This window comes from Lontra canadensis, unplaced genomic scaffold (assembly GCF_010015895.1).
Source record: "Lontra canadensis isolate GAN:19392208 unplaced genomic scaffold, GSC_riverotter_1.0 scaffold75, whole genome shotgun sequence".
NCBI classification, from domain to species: Eukaryota; Metazoa; Chordata; class Mammalia; order Carnivora; family Mustelidae; genus Lontra; species Lontra canadensis.
The window spans coordinates 542527-562054 of record NW_022631069.1 but is presented as its reverse complement, the minus strand read 5'-3'; the positions used below and the strand labels follow the sequence as shown (position 1 = coordinate 562054).

General features: G+C 40.6%; 1 protein-coding gene across 1 annotated transcript in view; it reads left to right on the top strand.

The window, feature by feature from the left end:
• The first annotated feature begins 452 nt into the window (after positions 1-452).
• Positions 453-19528, top strand: part of PDE4DIP (phosphodiesterase 4D interacting protein) — a 206668-nt gene continuing 187592 nt past the window's right edge. Inside the window, exon 1 of the mRNA XM_032881281.1 lies at positions 453-829. Coding sequence (XP_032737172.1) covers positions 597-829 — 233 coding nt within the window. The 5' untranslated portion in view covers positions 453-596. The remainder of the gene's footprint in view (positions 830-19528) is intronic.

Below are 19528 nucleotides of genomic sequence, written 5' to 3'. Positions count from 1 at the left end.
AAAATCAGAAAGTCTTAACGGAAAGGAAAACTGAGGTTATTTAGGAGAAAGGTTTTTGTTTTTGTTTTTGTTTTACAACTAAAGGGAAAATTTGGGGTGGGATATTTTAAGAGGGAGAAAGGGGGTTAGCCAGCTGCCTGGAGTAGTAGTGATTCTGAGCAAAGAATAATGTACATAGAAGAGGGTGGTTGAGTTGGAGGGAGGAGGAAGACAAAACCCAGGAAAATACCCGGAGAGGGAGGGAGAAAAGGAGAAACTTTTTAGGGTTAGAAACTGAGGACAGTGACAATGGTGCGGCTAGGGAGACAAAAAAAAAAAAAAAAAAAAAAAGAGTGCTGTCTAGGAATGAAAAGGTTTCCCTGTTGAGAGAGAGTGGGTTGAGGAGAGGGTGAAGAGGCAGCGGCGGGTGTCTGTGGGCGAGGGACAGAGCAATCTGGGCGGAGCAGGTGGCAGAGGCAGCCGCGGAGGAGGCCTGGTCCTTCCGGGTTTCCGCCACCATCCATGCCCAGAGGATGCTCCTTGGCAGTGCGGGAAGACCGTAGGAAAGCCAAGCAGGGACGGTAACCGGGACTGGTGCGGCCGGGCCCAGAAAATCCATGAAGAGGACCGACAGCGGGTCCTGCTGCCACCGCCGCTGCGATTGCAGCTGTTGCTGCCGCGCGTCCAGCTGGGCGCACCACGCGCCTTACTGGTCCGGGGACGCGGCGCGAGCCCCACAGCCCTCGCGGCAGTCTCCTGGCCGGGAGCGACGGCAGCCCGAGCCGGCCAGGAGCTGGGCAGCGGCGGCGGAGGAGGAAGAGGCAGCCGCGGCGGCCGCACCCTGGATGAGGTAAGAGCACCGCAGGAGCACTGCGGGAGCCGGGGAGGCTGCGGTCTGCGCCGGGAGCTGCCGCGCGCGGTGCGCTGGGCAGGAGCACAGCTCCGGGAGCTGCGACCTAGGGGGCTGGAATCCCCAGGCGCCTGAGAGGGTTGGCGCCGGGTGTCCTTAGCTTGGAGAGGGTTGGAGGGCACCGGGGAGACTGCGTGGGATGATGCGGCTGGTGGTGGGGGAGAGAGGGAGAAGAGCCGGGGGCGGGGGGGCTTGCCTAGAAATAAAGGTGTGACGCTGGATTGTACGGGGCTAAGGCTTGGGAAACGCGTCTCTCTCCCAAGGTCTTTGCTTGGTGTGTGTAGACACCGGCTTTGCTGGTGCAGATGAGGTTGAAGCCATGCTTGTTGGGTTGAGTCAAAGGAGAGATGAACACATGGTGCAGAAGGCCATGCCAGGGTGGAAGCCTAAGGGAAAGCAGAAGAGGACAGAGGATCAGGAAATGCGCGCTGGTGTCCAGTTGAAGGGGTACCCACGGCTTTCTCTTACACACACCCACCCCTTTTTCTATAGGTATAGTTTTTATTTATCCAAGATACACACAGGAGGGGCCAAGGGGAGGCGTTGGTGATGGTTCTTTCTTCCTAGGCTACCTCTCTTGCCCTGCAGAGCTGGAGCCATGTCTGTTGGCCGATGAGGCCGTGCAGGGCAAGATCCTCTTAAACCCAGCCCCTCCCTTTGCGCAGAGATGGAAGACTGGGCAGATTAGGCCTGCATTTTCTTCATGTAGCTTCGGTAGGACAAAAATCTGCCATGCATATGATTTTTCGGAGAAGAGACAGATTGTGCTACTGCCTTTTTTGAAATAAGCATTTCTTGGCTTAGCATTTTCAGCTTACTCTTTTATGGGAACCCAGTACTCATAAATCATACTACAAGGCAATGATGTCTTCAGTCTCTAAGCTGCCATTAACCAACTGGGATGTGAAAAAGCAACTTCATTTCTCTAGGCCTCAGTTTCCTATGCATAAAATCACAATATTTTTTTAAAGAATTTATTTATTTATTTGACAGAGAGAGAACAGTGAGAGAGGAAACACAAGTAGGGGGAGTGGGAGAGGGAGAAGCAGGCTTCCCGCTGAGCAGGGAGCTGGATGTGGGGCTCAATCCCAGGACCCTAAGATCATGACCTTGAGCCGAAGGCAGATGCTTAACTGACTGAGCCACCCAGGCACCCCTAAAAATCACAATTTTTTTGAGGATTAATTACAGAACTAAATATTAATGAAAACTCTTTTCTATGTTTAGGACTCTGTTATTTGTGAACTAGGAAACTAGTTCACACTTAATTGTATTTATTCATTACACTGTCCACTGTGAGAAAAGTGAGTCAAAGGCAATCAGTTAAAGAAATTAGATTTCTATTAAGAAACTCGTAAAAAAATTACTGCTTTTAAGAAGGAATTGAGGCTGGGCGCCTGAGTGGCTCAGTGGGTTAAGCCGCTGCCTTCGGCTCAGGTCATGATCTCGGGGTCCTGGGATCGAGTCCCGCATTGGGCTCTCTGCTCGGAGGGGAGCCTGCTTCCTCCTCTCTCTCTCTCTCTGCCTGCCTCTCTGTCTGCTTGTGATCTCTCTCTGTCAAATAAATAAATACAATCTTAAAAAAAAAAGAAGGAATTGAGGCAACACGTAAAACTAATATAACATTTTTAACTAATCAGAATTAAAATAAAAACTTAAAAAAGCGGGGGTGTCTGGGCGTGCTTGGGTGGCTCAGTCACTAAGTGTTAGCCTTCAGCTGGGGTCATGATCCCAGGGTCCAGAGTTGGAGGCCCATGTAGGCTTCCTGCTCAGTGGGGAGTCTGCTTGTCTTCTTCCTCTTCCTCTTTCAAATAAATAAAGTCTTAAAAAACAAACAAACAAACTAACGAACGAACAACTGGGGCACCTGGGTCCCTCAGTTGTTTAAGCATCTGCTTTTGGCTCAGATCAAGATCTTGGGGTCCTGGGATCTTGCCTGGCCCTGGGTTCCCTGCTTAGTGGAGAGCCTGCTTCTCCCTCTCTCTCTGCAGCAACCCCTGCTTGCGCTTTCTCTCTCATACACTCTCTCTCTCTCAAATAAATAAAGTCTTTAAAAAAAAAGTTTTTTAATCTTAAAAAAAATAAAAAGAAGGAATAATGAGGCAAGAATTATTCATTATTTGATTTTTTTATAACATGGAATTTTAGCTCAACAATTACTTTTTTTTTTTTTAACATGTATACCTCTGTGGTATTGAATATTTTCTACAGACTACTTTGGATTTTTTTTTTAAGCTTGAAACAAAAAAATTTCATCACATATGAATTTATGACATAAAGTCTTAACTGCTTTATATGCACTAGAGTGAATTCTTTTCATCAGAAGGAGCATTGCTATTGCAAATTTAAAATGGATTAGGACTCCTTTATAAAGATGTGATTTTTTCTTACTATCTTTGGTAACAAAAAGTTTATAGGGTTAGCATTTGATTCTCTACATTATGGTTTAATTGTTAAAATACATAGCACACTTTCATTATTTCCTTAATGGTTATTCATCTGACAAACCTCTACATTCTCCCTAGTTGATGTAGTGACAAGCCTTGAAATGTTTTTAAATATTTCAGGAATTCCCAAACATAAACAGTGTCAGGAACTTCACTGAAGTTGGTGCTACTTTGGCCCTCATTTAAAAAATCAGTTCTCTGGGGGCGTCTGGGTAGCTCAGTTGGTTAAGCATTGGACTCATGATTTCGGCTCAGGTCGTGATCCCAGGGTCTTGATATTGAGCCCTGTGTCAGCTCCGCACTGCCCCCACCTATCTATCTATCTATTTATTTGTTTGTTTGTTTGTTTATTTATTTATTTATTTATTTATCTATAGGCTCCACACCCATTGAAAATGGGGCTTGAGATCAAGAGCTGCATGCTCTACCAACTGTGTCAGCAGGGCACCCTTTTAAAACTTTCAAAAACATACCTGTCTTATCTATAGTATTAGAGGTTTATGAATCTAAGAGGCTTGTACTGGGGAAGGTCTGGTTTGGGTGTCCAGTTTTCTAACTATCAAATCAACTAAAAAATGGAAGAAAATACCTCTACACATTATCCGGATTCAGATAGTTCTGTGATTGATTGAACAGCGTGGTGGACACCAGTACAGACCTGGATAAAACTATCCTCAGGTAGCTCAGAATCTAGAGCTTGTAAACTGTGCTCTTCTAACTGTAGTATGGAGTAAATGTAGCAGAAAAATAATGGTGGAAATGATAAATAAATAAACAAATAAATGAAAGGAAAACAGACTTCAGGCAAAGCAGACTGTGTCCCAAGAGGTCGTACAAAGTGACGTTATCTTGGAAAATATGTTAGAATCTGGTCTTTACCTTGTTGCGTCTGTTTCTTAGGCTGGTATTAAATTCACAAGACTACGATATAAATCCAGAATGGCAAATTATTATAATGAGGATTTATTATCAAAAATTAAAATGAGGATTCCTCACATCTTAGGGAACTAGACCCTCTTCTGTTACTTAGTGAGTTCTCTTGGCATACTCGCTGTGTTTGAAAAACAAATTATAAGCAAAAGGCTGTTTGTAAAATGAATTAAGAACAAGAGAAAGTAATCAGCGCATTCCAGATTTTAAAAAATTTAAAGCTTTAAACAGAGTTAACAGGGGATACAAACAGGTTCTTTCTTCCCCAGATGGTGATTGTCATTCATGATCAACCTCTCTTCTTATGTACTTCTTTTTTTCTATTTCTGACACGCTAGTATTTTCAGTTAGATAATAATAATCTGTTTGGCCTGGGAATCCTTGTGTCCATTTCAAATGATGGTGCATCTTTTTTCTCTGAACCAGTTTGTCTTAATGGTAAAGTTTACATTTCAGACGTCTAAGCTCACTTTCTTTTAGGTAAAATTCATGATAGGAGTAGGTAAGTGGGGTGGGCATTTTGTTAGAGCCACTACGTGCTGGCAATATGAGCCAGGTAATTAATGGTTACTGAATGTGATACTAAGAAGCAGAGGACCAGCGAGGGCTTCACGTAAACACAAGAGGTGAATTCTGTCTGGCCCAACAAAACAGTGAATCCAGGGTTGGATGGGAGGCAAATTTTAGCAGAAGGACAAAAACAAATGTACCGCCCTGGGAAAATGCTTTCTTGAAATGAGACCCATGCTGTGATAGAAATTTTCAATGAGAATTTAATTTATAAGTGATTCTCTTTTAAGTATGCAGTTGTTTAAAAGGAGGAATTAAGTGAGTTGCTAGCTGACGGCAACCTGCCTCAGGTGCATTTTTGAACCCTAGCAGATTTCTTGTTCTAGGTAGATAGCCTAGAACCAGCAGACAGCTGTGGGGAGGAATCATGTCAGAGAAGGTTACATTTCTAACATCAAACTTCAACCAGTACGTCTTTAGCCATCTCTCTTTTTGTCATTATTATTTTATTACTGCTTTATTGTGATATAGTTGACATAAAACAAACTGGGCAAATTTATAGTGTACAATTTGAAATTTTTTGACATAAGTCTCTATCTGTGAAATTATCACATGCTCATCATCCCAAAAAGTTTCCTTCTTCTCTTTTATAATCCCTCTCCTGCCTCTTCTTGCCCCCACTAACACACAGGTAATCAACCACTGAATTGCTTTCTGTCACTATATGTTAGTTTGCATTTTCTAGAAATTTATGTAAATGGAATCATATAGTAGGTACTCCTTGTTTTTGTCTAGCTTCTTTCACTCAGTATAATTATTTTGAGATTTATCCATGATGTCATGGGTATCAATAGTTCATTTTCTTTTGTTGCTGAGTGGTATTCCTTTGTATGAATATGCACAGTTTATTAATTCACCAGCTGTCTTGTTGTTTCCAGTTTTTGGCTATGAGGCTTCAAGGTCCCAAAGACATTGAAGTACATCACAGGTGAATGTTACAATGGCAATCTCTTCTTTTGTAGAGGATGGGGGAGGGGACATGCAAGGCAAGCTCTGGAGACTCAATACTGCTTTTAGGAATTGGGGGTCCATCCAGAAACCTCAGGAGGAGGCCTTGCAGCACTCTCAGAATCAGTCCCTGGACTGCTTGGCGTTGGCACCACATGTGTCCTTCAGCCATTTGCAGAAAAGATCATCTTTCTTTAGCATCAGAAACTGGCCAAGGACCACATAGCCACATAGGACTATAAGCCCCTTTCCTCCAGCTTCTTGCCCAGAACTTCACCAATCCTGGCCAGGCTCCCCACTGGCTTTCCTCCGTGGGCTTACCCACAAAGTCACAGTGCTCTGGGGATGTTGTTATCTTGATCAGCTTAATTAGCAGCTCCTGATTCTATATGTATGGCTCCTCCTGCCACCCGAGTGATCCCACAGATAACTCTTCCCACTCTACACTGCCTTGATCACAGCTGTTCTTTTTAAGTTTTAAGATGATGTAGTATAAGTCCTCCAGTTTTGTCCTTCTTATTTAAAATCATTTTGGTTCTTCTAGGTCCTTTGTATTCTCATACACATTTAAGAATCCACTCGTCAGTATAGACAAAAATCCTGTTGGTAGTTTGAAAGGGAACATGTTGAGCCTCTAGATTATAATTTGGAGAGAACTGATATTGTTTTTAAAGATTTTGTTTATTTGACAGAGAGAGTGAGAGAGCATAAGCAGGGGGAGCAGAAGGAGAGGGAGAAGCAGGCTCCTTGCCGAGAAGGGAGCCCAACGTGGGGCTCCATCCCAGGACCCTGGGATCATGACCTGAGGCGAAGGCAAACGCTTAACCATCTGAGCCACCCAGATGCCATGAGAATTGATATTTTAACAATATTGAGGAGCGCCTGGGTGACTCAGTTGGCGTAGCAACTGCCTTCACCTCAGGTGATCCTGGAGTCCCGGGATCAAGTCCCACATCAGGCTCCCTGCTCAGCAGGGAGTCTGCTTCTCTCTCTGACTTCCCCTTCTAGTGCTTTCTCTCACTCTCAAATAAAAAACAACAACAATATTGAGTCTCCTGATCCATAAACATGGCACATATCTCCATTTATTTAGGTTAGTGGTTCTCAATTGTGCCTCACAAGGGACATATGACAGTATCTGGACACATTTTTGTTTATCGTAACTCAGGGCAAGGGTGATGGGACATCTAGCAGATGGAGGTAAAGAATGCTGGTAAGCATTCTACAATGCACAATAATGGTTCTCACAATGAAGAATTATCCAATCCAATTGGATATTTGGAATTATCCAATCCAAAATAATAATAATAATAATAATAATAATATAATATAGTATATAACATATATTAATAATAAATAATATAATATAATATAGTATAATATATTATATGTGATATATTATACTATATTATTATTATATATATCACATATAATATATTATACTATATTATATATTATACTTATAATTATTATTAGTATTATGTCTTTAATTTCTCTCACCAATGTTCTGTGTTTTTAGTGTACACTGTTTATGTATCTTAGAGACACTTATGCCTAAATTCTTGATATTTTTAATTCTGTTATAAATGGTAACATTTTAAAAATTTCAATTTCTGATTATTCATTGCTACTTTATATTGCTCTTTTTATATTGATTTTGTATCCTTTAGCTTTGCTAAATCCACTGTTTAGTTCTAATAGATTTTTTAATAGATCCATAGAATTTTCTACATGATGATGTCATCCCCCCATAAAAGAGATAAAATTTTATTCCTCTTTCCAATCTTTATGTCTGTATTTATTTGTTTGTTTGTTTTTCCTTGTCATACTAGCTAGAACCTCCAGCACAAAATTAAGTTGAAATAGTAAGAGCAAAGATCTTTGCCTTGTTCCTGATCTTAGGAGGAAGGCATTCATTCAGTCTTTTACCATTATGAATGATATAAAAACCTGTAGGTTTTTCATCGGTACCTTTTATCAGGTTGAGGAAGTTCCCTTCTATTCCTAGTTTCCTGAGAGTTTTCATTAGGAATGGGTGTCTAATTACACATCTGTTGAGATTACTGTATCATTTTTCTTTTCTTATATTGTTGATTTGGTGAATTACACCGATTGACTTAAGAATGTTAAAATCAACATTGGGCACCTGGGATAAATTCCACTTAGTTATGATATACTATGCTTTCTATATATTGTTGCATTAGATCTGCTAAAATTTTGTTAAGAAGATCTGCATCTCTGTTCATGAGCGATATTGGTTTGTGTTTATATCTTCATTTATGTCTTTGCCCAAATTTTGTATAAGGATAATGTTGACCTCCAAAAATGAGTTGGGAAGTATTCCCATCCCTTCAATATTGGGAGAGAGTCTGGGTAGAAATTGCATTATTTCTTCCTTAAATCTTTGATTTTATTCACTAGGAAAGACTTTTAAGCCTAGTTTTTCTTTGTGTGAAGATTTTAAACTACAAATTCAATTTCCTTTTTTATTTATATTTACTTATTTATTTGTCAGAGAGAGAAAGAACACAAGCAGGAGGAATGGGAGGCAGAGGAAGAAGCAGGCTTCCTGCTGAGCAAGGAGCCTGAGGTGGGCTCAATCCCAGGACCCTGGGATCACAACTTGAGCCGAAGGCAGATGCTTAACTGACTGAGCCACCCAGTCATCCCCAAATTCAATTTCCTTAATAAATATAGGATGATTTGGTTTATCTCTTTCTTCTGGGGAAAGTTTTGCTAATTTGTGTAGTCCAAGAAATTTATTCAATTTTTAAAAGATTTATTTATTTTAGAGAGAGTACTTGAATAGGGCGAGGGGTAGGGGAGAGGGGGAAGCAGACTCCCTGCTGAGCATGGAGCCCAATTTGGGGCTCAATTCCAGGACCCTGAGATGGTGACCTGGGCTGAAACCATGAGTTGGATGCTTAACTAACCTAGCCACCAAGGTACCCTGAAATGTGTTCTTTTTATCTAAGTTGTCAACTTTATTGCCATCAACTTTTCAGTTTTGAAAATTGAAATATGAATTTATCTGGTTTTTTTTTAAAGATTTTATTTATTTATTTGACAGACAGAGATCACAAGTAGGCAGAGAGAGAGAAAGGAGGAAGTAGGCTACCTGCTGAGGAGATAGCCCGATGCAGGACTCAATCCCAGGACCTCAGGGTCATGAACTGAGCCGAAGGCAGAGCTTTAACCCACTGAGCCACCCAGGCGCCCCACGAATTTGTCTCTCTCTCTCTTTTTTTTTTAAAGATTTTATTTATTTGATGGGACGCCTGGGTGGCTCAGTTGGTTAAGCCACTGCCTTTGGCTTGGGTCATGATCCCAGCTTCCTGGGATCGCATCCCGCATCAGGCTCCTTGATCGGCAGGGAGCCTTTTTCTCTCTCCGCTTCTGCCTGCCCCTCTCTGCCTGCTTGTGCGCGCTCTCTCTCCCTCTCTCTGACAAATAAATAAATAAATAAAATCCTTTAAAAAAAAAAGAAACTTATAAAAAAGAGATTTTATTTATTTGAGAGAGAAATTGAGGAGAGCACAAGAGGAAGAGGAGAGAGAGAGGGAGAGGGAAAAGCAGACTCCCTGCCGAACAGGGGCTCCTTCCCACGACCCTGGGATCATGACCTGAGTGGAAGGCAGACACAGCTGACTGAGCCACCCATGCACCCCCAAAATACAGTTTTCTTGTTAGTCCTTTGATATTTGTAGACTCTGTAGTGATATAATCTTTCTCATTCCCAATAGTGTTTGTGTCTTCTCTTTTTGTTTAGAAAAATTTGACTAGAAGTTTACTAGTTTTATTTACCTTTTCAGAAAACTGGCTTTGCTTTATTAATTTCTCTATTGTTTTTCTATTTTTAGTTTATTTGCTTTACCCCTGATCCTTATTGTTTTCTTTCTTCTACTTACCTTGAATTTCATTTGCTCCTCCATTTCCAGTTTCTTAAAGTGAATGCTTGGATCATTGATTTAAGAACTTTCTTTTCCAATACAGGTGTTTTAGTGCCATGAATTTCATTCCAAGTACTGCATTAACTCTATCCCACAAATTTTGATATCTCATGAATTCATCTTCATTTAGTTTAAAATGCTTTCCCATTTCACTTTTAGTTTTTTCTTTGCTCTGTGGGTTAGAAGAGTGTTTAATTTTAAGACATTTGAGGATTTTTCAGACTTCTTTCTGCTGTTGATTTCTAATTTAATTCTGTCGTGGTCTCATATGATTTGAATTCTTTTTTTTTTTTTTTAGATTTCATTTATTTATTTATTTGTCAGAGGGAGAGAGAGAGAGAGCGAGCATGCAGAAGCAGGGAGAGTGACAGGCAGAGGCAGAGAAGCAGGCTCCCTGGCTCCCTGCGGAGCAAGGAGCCCAAAGCGGGACTCGATCCCTGGACCCTGAGATCATGGCCTGAGCCGAAGGCAGCGGCTTAACCAACTGAGCCACCCAGGCGTCCTGTATGATTTGCTCTTTTAAATTTGTTGAGAATTGTTTTATGGCCCCGATTATGATCTGTCTTGGTAAATGTTCCTTGTGCACTGGAAAAGAATATGTGTCCTGCTGCTGTTGAGGGGTGTGTTTTATAAAACTCAGTTAGATCAAGTAGATTCATTATGTTATTCAAGTTTTCCATATCATGTGTCTATTTTTTTTCATCATTATTGAGAGAGGTATATTGAAATTCATTAATACGAATTTTGAATTTATTTCTCTTTGATTCATGTCTTTTGCTTCTTGTATAAAGCGAGATTTACTAGGCACATAGCTTCTCAGTGAGTTACTATTCTCCTTTTTTATTTTTTTTATTTTTTTAAAGATTTTATTTATTTGACAGATAGAGAGAGAGAGAGTGAGAGAAGGAACACAAGCAAGGGGATTATGAGAGGGAGAAGCAGGCTTCCCGCCCAGCAGGGAGCCCAATGCAGGGTTCGAACCCAGGATCCTGGGATCATGCCCTGAGCTGAAGGCAGCCGCTTAACCATCTGAGCCACCTAGGCACCCTTCTCCTTTTTATTTTAATTTTTTTCTTTTAAATGTTAAACTCAATGACTTTATCTTAAGTTGTGTGAAATATTATATTCAAGAATGATGAAACTTGGGCAATCCTGTTGGGACCCCTCTCACTCTTGAGAGCTTTTTCTGTATCATCACTTAATAAACTTCTATCACTTTACTCAAAAAAAAAAAAAAAAAAGAACACTGAAACTTTTTTTATGTCACTCAAATGTTAATTGAAACATCTGAAAGGAATTGATGTTATAAAAACATTAAAATATTAATTGTTACAGAGCAAATAGATTTTTATTTTATATTATATTATGAAATATAATATATTTTATATTAGCTTATTATATTTCCATTTTGAAAATAAAATGTAACCAGAAGAGTCAAAGTAGGTGGTTTTGGCATTTCTAAAGCACAAAAAGTTTTTTAATGAACACATCCCAATACTGTGCTAGAGGCAGAGTTAATCCATTTCTAGATAAGCTGGTCTCCTCGTTGTACTTTGTGGCAAACAACTAGGGCACCACCCACAGTTTTGAAATTCAGTCTGTAGTACCACATTCTTCCAGAAGGTTGGCTCCTAGAACTGGTGATGTAAAGAAAAGAAGTAGCTGCATGAACCTTTGGAGGACTAAGCCTTGGGAAGATAAGCAATGAGATAATAATACTTTTCTAAATTGGATTAGCATCATTTGACCTGCCATGGACAGGAGTTTAAAATGGTTTTTTGGCCCTGTCCCTACAATGTGGCGATTCCATTTATCCCTTACCAAATGCAGCTACCATGGGTTATATCTACAGTGCCCACTGTGGTTTATAAATCCTAATATTTTCATTAATCTGAAAGGAAAATCTTTTAACTTGAAGGATACCCAAGAGAGCTTTATTACACTTTAGAATTTGAAAATGCCCTGAAATTTGTCCTTTAAAAACGTCTCTGTACTTTTTCTGTGCTATAAGATTCTTTGAGATGTTATTCTGTGATTAAATCACCAGCTTAATAGAAACGATACTTAATTTAACTCTAGTTAATACCAATATGACATTAAGGAAAAGTGAAGATATAAACTTTTTTTTTTGCCTATTTGCTGGAGTGAAGTAAGATAGAAAGTAAAGAAAAAGTCCTAAAGCTTTCCAAAATGGAAGATTAATTTTAAGTATATAATCATGTTCCTATCTCCTATTACTGATACCGTTTTTGTGTAAATGAATACTGCTGCTACCTGTAAACTCTCTTTGGACAATAAGCAAGGGCTCATTTTGTTTCTCTTGTCTCTGGGAACACTGTCTATGTTGCCTGATCACCAGTGCCTACAAATCATTGTTTAATATATTGTTTGATTTTTTAGTTATTTCTGTCAACAGTGAGGGGAAATAAATATGACTTCATGCTGTCTGGAAGTAGCAGTATCTCTTTAGGTATCTTTCAGATTAGTAGTTTTCAACCCTGAGTACACATTAGAATTACCTGTGGTTGGGGAGGAAGTTTTAAAAATGGATGTACAAGCTCTATTCCAGAGCAATTCAATAAGATTCTTTTAGATTGATGGGTGCCTGGGTGACTCAGTTGGTTAAGTGACTGCCTTTGGCTCAGGTCATGGTCCTGGAGTCCCAGGATCGAGTTCCGAATCAGGCTCCCTGCTCAGCAGGGAGTCTGCTTCTCCCTCTGCCCCCCCCATGCTCTCTCTCTCTCTCTCTCTCTCTCTCTCAAGTAAATAAATAAAATCTTAAAAAAAAAAAGATTCTTTTAGATTGAGACCCTAGCATCAGTATGCCTTAAAAACACTGATTTTTCTCATGTACAGCAGGGTTAAAGAACACTAGATTTTAAAAAAACTATTGCATTTAGGGACCTGGGTGGCTCAGTTGGTTAAGCCTCCGACTCTTGATTTTGGCTCAGGTCATGATCTCAGGGTTGTGAGATGGAGCCCCACATTGGGCTCCACGCTGTGCTTCAGGCCTGCTTAAGATGCTTTCTTCCTCTCCCTCTGCCCGTCCCCCCAGCTAGCACACACACACACACACACACTCTCTCTCTCTCTCTCTCCTTCTAAAAGAAAAAAAAAAAAGAACTATTGCATTTATAAACAATTCTGAGAGACATTTGTGTTCTGTCTCTCCAACCAAGACATGTGGCGGGGGGGGCAGTTTGGTGCTATAGAAACTTTTAAAGCAGAGAACTGTCATATTTAGATCTTTGCTTTAGAATTGTAAGTGTGACTACTGTATGGGAGATGGGGTTAGGTGGGTTGAGTGAAGACACAGGGCATCATTGAGAAGCTACTCAGGGTCAGAAGCAATGATGGCCTGCTTGACCTTGGGCAGTGGTAGTGGGGAAGGTGAAGAAGGGATGCATTAGAGAATTTCTAAAGTAGAATTGATAGGGCTTGCTGATCAAAAGGGAGGAAACAAGAATTACTCTTAAATTTCTAGGTCATCATGGCAGGAATAATAATATCATTAACTGAGATAGATAATATGGTAGGAGAAGCAGATATCAGGGAAATGAATTACTCCAGTTTGGGGTATCTGAAAGGAGGTGACTTATAGAACCATCTCTGACGTTTAAGTTTTTCTGAGCCATAGGAAAGAGAAAACATTCAGAAGCAAATCTTCTGAATGTGCTGTATGATTTTTACTCTTTTATTTGATGTAGGTTAATATTAAAATCTATTTACATTTCTTGTATATGCATCAGTTAATATTACAATAGTAGATGTAGATGACAAAGTCAAGGATTTTTGCAAAGATTTGTTAATGCCTTTTTTTTTGCCTTTGGGGGCATTCATTTCTCCCCTTTATGGACAATAGCCTATATTTCTTTTAGAGAATTACCTTTTTCCCATTGTTTATTAAAGGAAAGGTCAATTAAGATCTCCTAACTATATGATGCTGACGAGACCCAGACTAGGACAATCTGACTCTCTTCATAAGATCGCGTCTTCAGTGAAGCCACATAAAGTGGAAAAATGGCTAGAACCAGGTATTCCCTGGGTCCTTATTGTTTCTTCTGCCCTTTCTGAGCCTATTCTTTTGAGTCTTCAACCCTCCCTTTGATTCTGTGGGACTTCCCTTCCAGTAATCTTTTTTAAAGGAAAAACAAAACAAACAAAAAAACCAGGGCACCTGGTGGCTCACTCAGTTTAGCATCTGCCTTTGGCTCAGATCATGACCCAGCCCCTCGTGGGGCTCCCTGCTCAGCGGGGGCTCTGCTTCTCTCTCTCCTTCTGCTTCTCCCCCTGCTTATGCTCTCTGGCTCTCTCTATGTCTCTGTCAAATGAATAAATAAAAATCTTAAAAAAAATAAATTTAATTTAGCCAAAGTTGGCCCATTCATCTTTTCAAAAAGTATGTCTGGAATTCCAGGAATAATTTTGGGTTTTGAAAGAGAATAAAGAGCAAGATTACCAGATAAAGGCTCCACCCTCACAAGCTTAAGTCTAATGAAGTTGTAGGAATGGTGAGGAGATACACAGTAAACAAGTGAATATAGATACAACAAAGTGATTTCTCATGTTCATAAGCTTTATAAGGAAAATTTAAAAAAATCATTAATTGGTGAGGGATCGAGCAAGTGGTAAGAGAACTGCCGTTGTGAACCCCTAGGTCCAAAGAAGCTGGGGGTGTTTGAGGAACACAAGGAAGACCAGAGCAGCAGAAGCATGCTGAACAGAGGGAGAGTGGCAGGGGATGAGGGCAAGAGGTGGGCTGAGATCTTGTAGGCCATGGTAGGAAGGTGGTTTTATTCTAAGGACATTGGGAAAGCATCGCAGGGTTTGAAGCATAAGCATAATGTGATCTGGAAAATGTTTAAAAATACCCCTCTGCTGTTGTAGAAGAGACTTTAGGAGGCCCAGAGCAGAAGCAAAGGAGGCTGCTTTGAAGATTGTTGCAGGAAGTAGACCAGATATGAGATAGCGGTGATTCATATTGTGGTGGTAGCAGTCAGGCTGGCAAGAAGTGAATGGGGCTAAAATAAGTTTTGGAAGTAGAGCCAGCAGAATTCGATGGTGTATTGGATGAGGGGAATGACGTTTAAAAAGGAGGTTTCGCAGAGTACCTGGGTGGCTCAGTTGGTTAAGTGTCTGCCTTCTGCTCAGGTCATGATCCCAGGGTCCTGTAATATCGATTCCCACATCGGGCTCCATGCTCAGTGGGAAGCCTGCTTCTCCCACCCCTCTGCCTGTTGCCCCCACCCCCCAGCTTGTGCTCTCTTTCTGTGACAAATAAATGGATAAAACTTTTTAAAAAATCTTTAAAAATTTTTGTTTAAAAAAAAAAGGAGATATCACAGGCCTTTTTAAAAAGAATAATTTAAACCTAAAATTGCTCTAAGAAAATTAAGTCTATTTAAACAAAAAATTTTTTTATGTTGATGAAAGAAAAGATTAATTTTCCCCCACGGTGTCAGGAATTAGTTCGGGGATAGGGACGCACTTGACTCAAACAAGATTTTTGGGGGGTCTCCTGAAAAACACAGCCTCTCTTCTAATGCATAAGAGCCTCAGAGAGAATGTAGGGTCTCCTGGGAGGTAATTCACTACCTTGCAGTTGCTGAAAATAAAATCAGAACAGAAAACGACGGAGATGGAGGAAGACGACTTCACTGTTGGAGTCCCTGGATTAGGCTGTATTTGAAACTTCTCGTTGAAGTTTTTTTTAACTTCAAAACTTAATTGAAGTTTTTCCCCCACTCATTATGGGGGTGGCAGTGGTTAGGTGATGTGGGACAGGGATGGAGTTCTCTTCAACAGCGAGGACCCTGGATGGTAGAAAAAAATACCTTCACAGAGGATTGCATATGATGACCAGATGGAGACCCTCATAAATAAAGGGGATTAATACTAGATCTCACAAGAGTTCCGAACAGAATTCTGTGAGTTAGATTTTGATCACTGACATTCATGGCAGCTGCAGTATCATTGTTATGATTATTGTGTGTATAATTTACATCACTAATAATTTTTATCACGCACTTGCTACATGCCAAGCCATATCTGAAGTAATTTATAAGCATAATCTCATTTAGTCCTCAGTACAACTCTGTGAGAAAGATGTTATTATTATCCCCATCTTTTATAGAAAGGTTAAATACTGAGACACCATGACACAGTGAGAAAATGGTAGAAGGGCTGCTTAACTAGGTGCTCAATGTATGTTTCATTTGCATTGCTGTAATTATTTTTGTCCATCTTGCTTTTAAAATGTTTATTTTCAATGACCCTAGATTTTCTTTTTCTTCAAAAACAAACCAAAACAATAACAAAAAGCCTTTGCTAGAGTTTGGACAAAAATGGTCTGGTCTCCAAATTAGCTTAAGTGTAAAATGTCATCTGTTTTGATATAATAAGCTCCATTATTAACATTCGACATTGTGAGCATTTGCTTTCTAATTCATATGGTATAAGTCCTGAAAGCAAGGAGAAATGAAGGACCTGTTTAAAACAATAAGGAGCATACCTGGATGTGACTGAAAATCTATCAAAAAAGCATCAGAGTTCCATATTCAGGTTAATAAAAAATGGGTGAATTGTACATATCAAAGGAGAATCTGGGACACTGTTCAAATAACAAAGACTTAAAGCAAACCGGGCTTCCTGCCCAGAACAATAGGCACATGAATTCACAGAATGGGGTGGGGGGACATTTTGTCCACTGTGTGTGTGCTCATCGTACACTCACATTCAACTGTACAACATTAGCTCACAGAAAGTGGAAACAATAAAAGAAATGTCAACATGAACCAGTGACCTTTGTGTACAAACAGAAACAGGACCATATTTTAGCATCCTTCTTGTCTCCATAATATTCAAATCTACATAGCATCTTTTTGCCTCCTTGCTATGTCATTCTTGACTTTGGAATCTCCAACTGCAACTCAAATGTACAGCTTTATTATAATCTCACCAAGAAAGGTTTTCATGGGGGCACCTGGGTGGCTCAGCCGGTTAAGTGTCCGCCTGTATTCGGCTCAGGTCATGAGCTAGGGGGTCTTGGGATCCAGCACCTGCATAGGGCTCCCTGCTCAGCAGAAAGTGTGCCTCTTACTTTGATCCTCCCTGCCCCCTCCCCTGCTGCATGCTCTCGCTCTCTCTCTCCAATAAAAGAAAGTAAAATAAAATTAAATAGAAAGGTTTTTATGAATTGCATCTATCTTCTAAAAGAAAAAAAATATTCTTAGTCATAATTAAAAGCACATTCTGGAAAGAGAATGCTTAGGCAATGTATTATACAGAATGGTCTTATACACGTACTATTTATTGCTCCCTTAATTTTCACCATAAATCTAGGTCCTACTGTGCAGCCTTAAATAAGTGCTCCAAGAATAATAGCTTCTTTGTGAATGGGTGGGCTGGGTCTCTAACTCTGTAGCATCACCTTGGATTGAGGGTAAGTTTAGGAGTCTGTGTATCAGTTGTCCATTGCTGCATAGCAAATTATCTCAAAACTTAGTGGCTGTGATGGTGAATTGTATGTGTCAACTTGACTGTCACTTCCTGGGGTGCCCAGATATTTGGTGAAACATTATTCCTGGGTGAGTTGGTTAGGTATTTCCAGAAGAGATTAGCAATTGAAATTGGCAGACTGAGTAAGGCAGATTGCCTTCTCCACTGTAAATGGGCACCATCCAAATCCCTTGAGGGCCTAAATAGAACAAAAAGACAGAGGTAGGGAGAATTTGCTCCCCCTGCCTGAGTGCAGGAGTGGGCGCCCTGGGTTTTATACCATGGGCACCCTGGTTCTGAGAACAGCATCAGTTTTCCTGGGTCTTCAGCTTCCAGACAGCAGATAATGGGATTTCCCAGGCTCCACAGGTGCATGAGCCAACCCCTTATAGTAAATCTGTTTCCAGTACCAAGAGTGTGATTACCAGGGATCAGTAGGGGCTACCCTAGAAAGTGCCTACCACATTCTGCATCCATTATAGAAACTCCTGGAAATTAGAGGAACACCAGGATTTATTCCTTTCCTTCCTTCCTTTTGTAATGAGGCCCATTACAAATCAAGCACAAAAAAAGAAAGGATGAATGGAACCAGAGCTGAGGCCAAAGACTATGCCAAGCTATTTCCATCTGTATCCACAGTACAAAAAACATCAGACTCTGCTTGCTCAGTCAGCCCTCCAAGCATCCCTGAAAGACATTGCCAGCAAGGGCTGGTTCTGGCTATCTTCTTGGATGGCTTAAGGGTTGAGGGGGTCAATGTCTGGACAGTGTAACCTGTTTGCAGCACAAGAGGTACGCTGGTCGGAAAGCTCTGCCTTAGATGAACTATTGGGAAACCACCTTGTATTTTTGAAATTTATTTTTATTTTTTATTTAATCTTTCTACTTTTAAAGATTTTATTTATTTGAGAGAGACAGCAAGTGAGAGAGAGAGAGCATGAGCTGGTGGGGGTGGCAGATGGAGAAGCAGGCTCCCTACTGAGCGGAATCCTGATGTGGGGCTCCATCCCAGGACCCTGAGATCATGACCTGAGCCAAAGGCAGATGTTTAACTGACTGAGGCACCCAGGCGCCCCAGGAGACCATCTTGTATATGTACTTTATAGTGATGGTTCCCAACCACTATTTGTTTATCAAAGTTGGCCCAAGAAAAGATCCTAACTGGTGTATACATTTTCTCTCCTATGTATTACCATGTAGCAGTACTTGCCACCGAATTGGAGTACGTTTCTAATAAAAATCAGCAAAGCTGGGCTCATCCTAGTCAGAGCTTAATAGAGCCAGAAACTGGGGGCATATATGCCTTTAAAATAACTATTAATAATGTTGCTTATGTTATTAATAAGATTAATAACTCTGGATTTTTAAATTCAAAGCTTCCATAATTATTTTTCAGTATTGCATCATTTCACTTTTGAAGTAATACTTAAACTTTTGTACTTTGAAGGATTGACAGAATTGCCACCTGTAAAACATATAAGGAGATTTTTCACTCCAAATTGCACCTAGAAAACTTGCCTGTATTTGAAGGTGAGTGTTCCGATAATAACACAAACTTAAGTAGCACACTCTACTTGTATCACGGATGGTAGGCTCATCCGATATTATGGTACCCACGTAAACACAAGTTCAGGGATATGAGAAACCACATGAAGTCAGTGTTCAGCTATTGGGTTTTCTGAAACCGAAGCCAGCTGGCAGATTTTGGCTCACTGGCAATGCTGAACTTTGTTGCATCTCTCAATTTTTTACACTCTTTTTACTCTTCTAGTTTGACACAGAGGCTAGTTTTTTTTCGGCCTTCACCTTAGCTCTTCAGTGGCTGCAACTTTTTTTCTCTCTTCCTTGTTTCAGGGAGACCTTAAAAGCCTTTTGCGTCTTTTAAGACTTTTGTGTATCTTACCTCCCTTCTGTCTCAGCTGGCCCCTAGGACATCCTTTCCCTGTTTTCTCAGGACTTGGTCTGTTCTCATCTCCCAGGCAGAAATTGGATGTCTTGGAAGACCAGGATGAGGGCCCAGTTCCTGAAAATAAAGATGTCAGAAACTGAGGTAGACACCTGGGGCTCTGTTTTCAATTGGACTGGGTCCTTAAAACAGTACACTGGGTTATACTTCAGTAAGAGAACACGGGACGCTGAGTCTGGCCTGAGGTGAAGGGACTGTCAAGAGCCCGGCAAATGGGTCAGCTCTTCAGGCTGAGGTTCCGAGCTGTGATTCCCCTGTCCTGTCCAGAGGGTAGATTAACAAAAAGGTAGCACAAAGGACTCAAGGTTCGAGAGGGGACTGATCCTGTGAG